The 7,136-nt window shown below is 38.3% G+C and overlaps 1 protein-coding gene across 2 annotated transcripts; it reads left to right on the top strand.

The window, feature by feature from the left end:
• Positions 1 to 2,365: 2,365 nt before the first annotated feature.
• LOC116300846 (uncharacterized) lies at positions 2,366 to 6,753 on the top strand. 2 transcript variants are annotated; one of them, XR_004197656.2, is made up of 2 exons: positions 2,366 to 2,772; positions 6,285 to 6,753. XR_004197656.2 is itself a non-coding variant. In XM_031709804.2 (2 exons), exon 2 carries the CDS (start codon positions 3,008 to 3,010, stop codon positions 3,821 to 3,823), a length of 816 nt encoding a protein of 271 aa, XP_031565664.2. In that variant the 5' UTR covers positions 2,385 to 2,772; positions 3,002 to 3,007; the 3' UTR covers positions 3,824 to 5,349. The 2 variants fall into 2 exon arrangements, 1 of the variants encoding a protein (XP_031565664.2); XM_031709804.2 differs by lacking the exon at positions 6,285 to 6,753 and adding an exon at positions 3,002 to 5,349 and having other exon boundaries at positions 2,385 to 2,772.
• Positions 6,754 to 7,136: the final 383 nt, after the last annotated feature.

The following is a 7,136-nucleotide window of genomic DNA, read 5'->3' as shown; positions in this document are numbered from 1 at the left end:
CACAGGAATCCTAATACTCGATATTCTGAAAACTCAGAAAGCACAGGATTTCTTGCAAAGTCCCTATCCTTGAAGATTAGAAAATTCTACTTCTTTCAGCTAGTTTAAAGGGGAAAACTCGGTTGTCAGTGCACCCAGAGGGATTCTTGCAAAGTCCCTATCCTAGAAGGTTAGGGACGTTCTACTTCTTTAAGCTAGTGTTAGAAAGGGAAAACTCGATTGTCAGTGCCCCCAGAGGGATTCTTGCAAAGTCATTTGTTTTGTTTTGTGCCTCGCTGGGCTCTACCAAAATAGGTAGATCAGCATTTGTTACTATAATAGATGATTGATTATTTTTTGCCTCAGTGGGCAATCGGTGTGATATCAGTATATTACGTGCGTCAATGGCCGACTGTTTTGTTTCGTTTGCCTCGAATAGGCGCGCGAGGACCAGCGAGCTCTGTCAGGCAGAAAATAGAGTGACAACCTCTCGGTATCCGGATGGTTTGTATTTTAAGTGCACTCAAGTACATGGTGTCTCCTTCCGTAAAGATCTTATCTACTGTGGCGGCAGTCCAGTGTTCGATTGGCAAAGTCTGAGCCTTATAACAGCGCTGAAAAACTCATAAAAGAACTTAGTCTTCCCCGTAAAATGTTATTAAATCGTTCATGACCTTGATGAATGCTTCCAGCAATAAAAAAGTTCGTGTTTGACATAATTAGAATTCGAAAAAGATGGCTTATTTTATCTTTAAAAAGCGAACCTGGGTAAACACCAAATCGAGCAACGTGCTTTTAACGTCACACAAATTTATGATAAAACCCGCTGAACAAACATACTGCATACTCCGAAAATCATCTCGACAACCACACATCGAGATACCACACAGGGATCCCAATTGTAAAGATAATTCTTGCTCGCCTCATGGCTCGCAGCAATTGGAAGTGAGGTAACTAAAGTGGAATGCGAGACATGCATTACGAATTTCCTTTACAAGTTGAGTTTAAACCCTACATAGGGTGGGGGTTGGGGATATAAACTATGATAAACCGTCATTTTGTTTAGTATACCTGTGCACCTTGCATAACTCCAGAGACTCCCAAGCGATTGCCAATAAATTGCTTGAATATGTAATTAGAAAACGCATTAATAATTCATGAAGGAAACACAATAGGAATCATGGCAATGAAGGTGATTTTATATCTGATATAGATTCGTCTTCATTTGCATTAATTTTAACTTGGATTTTCTCTATCAAACTTGGTTCATTTCGTAAAGTATTCTGTACAATATGAAAGCAACATCATCAGTTTCCTAAGCCGTTTAATAAACTCGCAGACCGTGTTTTATCGGGTCTAAAACCACTCGGCTGCGCCTCGTGTTTTACACCCGATAAAACACTCCGGCTCGTCTTTTAAACAGTACTTAGAAAACGATGGGGATCAGTGATGGGGACCGCAGAACACGGTCTTCAGATATCGAGAAGGAGGAATTAAGGGATGTGGGGGGACTACGATGACGAGTAGAAGGGGTCGGGGAGGGGGGGAGGGGGAGGGGGTCGAGACAGAGCGTGATAAAATGTAAAATTTAGAGGTTTATAGGGAGGGAGAGAGAGATAAGCCCCTGTAGCCCATCTCCTTTACTTCCCCCTGCCCAAGTCAAGTGACAATCAAAGCAATCAATTTGTTGGAGCCATGACCTCTATTATCTGCCGTTTCCTTACCAGTCGGCTTACTTTTATGGCTTAGATCTCTAAGATCTAGACTAAGACGTTTTTAATGGTGCTTTTATCAGATGATCAAAGAGTGCAGAACAAAAAATATATAAACAAACTGTTGTAAGCACGAAAGGCCTTATGATTCATAGAATACTACAGTCAGTCATTTTATCAGTTTGCCAGCTATTATAATTATGAACACGGTCTTCATTATAGATCAGAATAACAGTTTGTATAAACAAACTTAAGGTGCGTCAATCAAAAGGCCAAAGTCATAATCCTTCAAACAAAACGAAAAAAAACAGGTCGTTTATTTCAATTCAAACACAAAAATATCCCGTTTGCTTCAAAGTAAATAAAGTTAATTACAAGGGTGTTGGACCTGTACAAACATGGACTAGTAATTGCATGGATAGTTATACATGGCGGCCATACCACCAACATTACGACAAACATTGTTTTATGAAGGTCATAGCGCGCGGCAACTTTTATGCTTTGTCGTGATGGAATCAATGTTCATTCCTTAAATCCTTCAAATTTGCAGTTTGTCCGAATTAATTGTGCCCATTTCAAAGTCATGGTTAAGCCTCTTCAAATTCGTCTATTGTTTCGTCAAATTGACGAATTAGCATCAAGGGACATAAGTGATTCTTAGGTGATAAGTTCGCTATCTATCGTGTTTAGAATATTCTTATAATTATCAATTTCATGAGCTTTGTCTTTAATAAGTCTTAGGCGCCTTTATTGCAAGAAATCTGGTACAACTTCAGGACGGAATTATTGAGTGTATCAATATCAGGAAGAACAAAACAGAAGGAACAGAATTTAGTGTCGTCTTTATAGGCATCCCAGCGTGAGTTTACTACAAGTCAAAACATATGGAATCGTTAATCCTCATGTGTTAATATAACCTTCACCGCCAGACAAGTCGCACGCGAATACCTGCTTTGGTTAAACGGTCCGACTCAAGCTGGTGCACATAAACTAATATGTGGAGATATAGTCATTGAACGTGCAGAAGGTCGTACAACAACTCAAGGAATGTCAGGAGTCAGATTAAGTGACTGATAAACAGGTAAATGACAATGCTCTGGGAATTTAGTATATTTGACTGTCAGCGTGCACTCTCTTAAATACGAACTCACGGGCGACTAGATATCAGATTCATTTAGAGTATCAAGCATTGAACGCATTAGCTCATAATTTTACAGAAATTGTTTCATCAGGGTTTTTGAGTAGATTGTCTGTGACAGAATAGCATGGGAGAAACAGGACCACATGTTATATATTGTTATTCGACACAGGAAAGAATGGTTTCAGATCCCATACAATTCCATTCTGGCCACGAGAAGGATATCTCACCGCTTCCATCACCGCGTAGTCCAACACTTGGTAGTTCAGGATTTTGTTCTTGCTCTGATAAAAGAGGCTCAGAAAAAGGAGAAAAAGGAGAGAAGTGGAGAAAGAATTCCCCTAAGCCTTCAAAGCGAACGAGGAAAATTTCTCTCTTTTCACAATTCCATTTTAACTCCAGATCGGAGGATAAGCAAAGCAAATCTCGAAAAATCTCATGCCCAACGATATCATCTCTGATCCATGGCCCATCAGGACTGCCACTGGGCTACACTGAAGATGCTATTTTTCCAGATCTGAGCTCCGATTCCTCTACCAGCAGTGTTCAAAGCCAGCAAAGTGGATCAAGCATTACAGCAAGGCTAAGTGTCGACAGCTCGCCATTTCTTTCTCTGAAAAAATCATCAAGTACAAGCTGTAATAATTCAATAGACAAAGAAATTGCCTGTATCAGAGACATTATCCTCGAGACCTTAACTCTTCAGTTTGAAAACGTGACAGAATACAAACGCGAAGTGTGTGACAAACTTGGAAAGAATGTAAGTGAGTTGGTCAGACGAAGGGTTGAGATAATGAAAGAAGCACTATGTCAGCCTTGTAAGGTTGTATCTCTGGTGTATGTTGGAGCAGTCCGTGATAATGGCATTGATGCTGCAACTCAGGCTCTTCTTGATAATGACAAGGATATTTTCACCGCCGCTTGCTACCGTAATGGGCATATCTTTGCAATGTGTGCTATCATAGTAATAGCACTAGACCAAAGATATGGCTGAAAAACTAGTGAAATTGTTATTCCAATGTAGGTGACCCACTGTGTTGTGAAGGTGTGACTAGTGTCTTCTGGATATATTGAACATAAACACTGGCATCCACAGGAACGCTGTTGAATTTAGAAGTTCTAGATTTCCACGTCGGTAGCAATACCATTTGGCTTGATTGGATTATCTTACCATCCAATAATTATTTTTAAATGATTTTGATACGTAAGGGTTTGGTAACCACATGGTAAACAGTTTCTGTCATACTAATGGGGCCTGCAGCGCCACCAACACAGGCGACCACCTTTGAATTCAGCTTGGGGTTTTTTACTTGTGGATTTCCGTAAGCTACGTTATTATTTAACGTTTCAGAAAGGATCGGAAGTTCAGATCCGTTTAAAACTGGATTAGTTACTGGTCTGGTGCATCATATTGCCGACCCGGCTGGTGGCTTTATCCAACTTATAAAAGTAGACCTTGGTAGGATGGGTGCAAGACCCGGTGCAAGAGTGACATTAAATCGACCAATGTGACTGAAACCAAGTATGTTCTTCTTAACGGGCGTAGATCAAGATCAAGTACAGTCAGTCCTACGAACAGGGATAGCTGGATGTGACAAAGGCCATCAAAAATTCTCCAAACATCCATAGATAAAAACAAAATACCCCAACTGAATGAACCATTTCATGATAGTAATCTGTTTTGACAAATTCCCTACAAATTATAGAATTTTAAATGCTAAGAATACTTAGAATTCCACCTTTGGCGGTCACCTGCAGTTTTAACGAATACATTTGTGTAAAGATAAACTACTTTTAAATTTAACTCATTTACCCCTCAACAATGAAAAATACGGCCTCTCAAAAGAGGCCGACAACTGTTTTTGAATCGGCCTGTTTCAAGTCCTAAGTTGTCTTAAATGCTCATGTGCTACGAGGATAATTTGTGGAACTTGCATGATGTATATATACATTTTGATGAAGTCATGCACTTTTCTATGTAATTATACGGTTGGTATTTTCAAGTGAAAAAAAAAAAATACATCGACATGAGCCTCATTCTCCATAAATGAGCATGTGGTCAAGGATCACAGCGTTATTTCACGAATTCAACAAACGATTATGATATCAGCCCTTAAAAGGTACAAAAATGGAGAGACATACGTTTTAGTGCATTAACTTGAATAGTTCTCAAGGTAAAAATTATCAAGTTTATTTAATAGGATTCCCCACGGATAAATGACATAAAAGCCAATTAGGCGCCGAGTTAGAACGATTACTGATATGGTTGAACTAAATATTTGGGTTATGACTACTATTAAACAGAATCCTTGAAATGTGGCATTTATGTCCATTAAGATCGAAATTCTGCCGAAGTAATTCATGCTATATTCCAATTGAGTGGTCGCTCATAAAAATGATCAAAATTGAGTGTACAGTACATGCAAGGAAACGAATTTAAACTAATTGAAGAGTTTGGTTCAAATGCATGGAGCTGAAAGAATTATGATATCTTGCATAATAACAGTATTGTCTGCAGTATGTAATATGTAAATATTTAGTAAAAATAAAAGTACAGTAATCATCAGTAAAGAACAATCATGCATGTCTTAGAGGTAAATTAGCATTGGATGCATACCCCCCCACCCCCCCCCCCCCCCCCCACCCCCACCAATCAATTGCTGCTCATCTGATTTTCTATTTTGTAAAGTACGCATTTTTTTACTTTCTATTTTATTTTCATGGTTTCTCGGTCCATATATTCAAGACATCGGGCTCAGTTTCCCCCTGTCCAGACCGACTTTAAGCCGGTAAATAAAGTATGGATCATAAATGAATTTGCAATTGCCGTCGGTTCAACGATATAGTTAGCTAAATAACTTAATAACCGGAACTGCAACAACAATATTAGTCACTATTAAGCCATAGATTTACCGGAATACTTGTAATATTCGAGTGGAATAGTTCCAGTTTCCTCCCTTAATCCCATTTTCTTTTCAATTTTTTTTTCTTTTCTCATTTCCCACAGAGTCGGTTCACTCTATAACTTTTGGTAGTAACTATTAAATATCTTTATCGCCACTTCTATTAACCCCTTTTTTCACAATAAAAATATAAGGGTTATTTACTTCCCTTCTGAAATTAAGCGGTCCTCGCGCGCATTGTATCGATTGTTTCTAACACAAAATAACTTGGTCCTGTATACATTTTAACGTAGATGATCTAGCTCAGTAGAGTATTTACCGGCACTGGTTGACCCTTGTGATTTTCGCCATACATAGTCTTGGAGACACTTCCTCAGGCGCCATCAATATTGATTTATACACGTGCTTTATTGAAATCATTCAACATTGTGTCTGTTGAAATCCCAAACAAACTCGGGGGCAGTTATCATGTATTTTAACAAAGCTTATATGATAAATATCTCAAGTCAATGGCTAATCAATGACGTTAATCCCCTTAACCCTTTTTCATAGACTCTACAGATGCTATGGTGACCAGTCTAGGGCATGCCAATGGAAAGCTCTTCCTTATATAGACATCGCCCGCTACAATCCTTGGTATCAGGTTTTGCGAATGACCTTGATATAATATATTTTACATTACGATCTGGACCTCAGTTTGGTAGTGACGTACAACCAGATCGCGATCAATACGCCCCTGGGTAACACTAATAGGGCGAGCAATGAGGTCTTTATATGAAGTTGTTCACGTGCGAACACTGAGCGTCTCAACTTATAAATCAAGTACATACATTTATTAATATATTCCAATATATCTCAATCCTAAGTCCTATAATTTGCCTTGTAAAGGATTTACGGGGACTTCATTTATGTTTTCGGTGCCAAGGACGATAAATGGAACGACTAAGATAGGAATACGACTCCTATTAAGCATCCTGGGGCATATCAGTATTGTTATCCAGGAATCAATGACTATTACTGGTTTGCCAAATAAAATGAATTACCGCAGTGGATCCAGACTACCAATAATTAACCAATTAAAGATCATAAACCATTAGATCAATGAAATGGAATTATATTTAAATTATTTTGGAGGTATTAGTTTTAGTAATAAAATTCGCAAATTCATAATTCGAAATTGTTGTCTACATCGTAATATAATACGTGGTAAAACAAAGTCTTAAATTAAAAGAAATTTTGGATACTAATTTGAGTTAATTCACTCAGTTCACCAGCTAGTTTCTATACTGTGTACTCAAACACCAAACTCTGAAGCTAAAGGTCACAAAATGATAATAAAATTCCTTTATAGGGGCTTCTCTCTCATCTTTATTTATTCAGATTCTAAACAACACCAGGTTACCA

This window comes from Actinia tenebrosa, unplaced genomic scaffold, assembly GCF_029948245.1.
Source record: "Actinia tenebrosa isolate PJP-AT-01 unplaced genomic scaffold, QUT_ActTen_1.0 PGA_scaffold13__45_contigs__length_12533684, whole genome shotgun sequence".
Taxonomy (NCBI): Eukaryota; Metazoa; Cnidaria; class Anthozoa; order Actiniaria; family Actiniidae; genus Actinia; species Actinia tenebrosa.
Note: the sequence above shows the minus strand (reverse complement) of the source record. Positions and strands in the feature narration are given on the sequence as shown.

Excerpts from the sequence above, each read along its gene's own strand:
- LOC116300846 (XM_031709804.2), top strand. The coding sequence starts at position 3,008 with ATGGTTTCAGATCCCATACAATTCCATTCTGGCCACGAGAAGGATATC.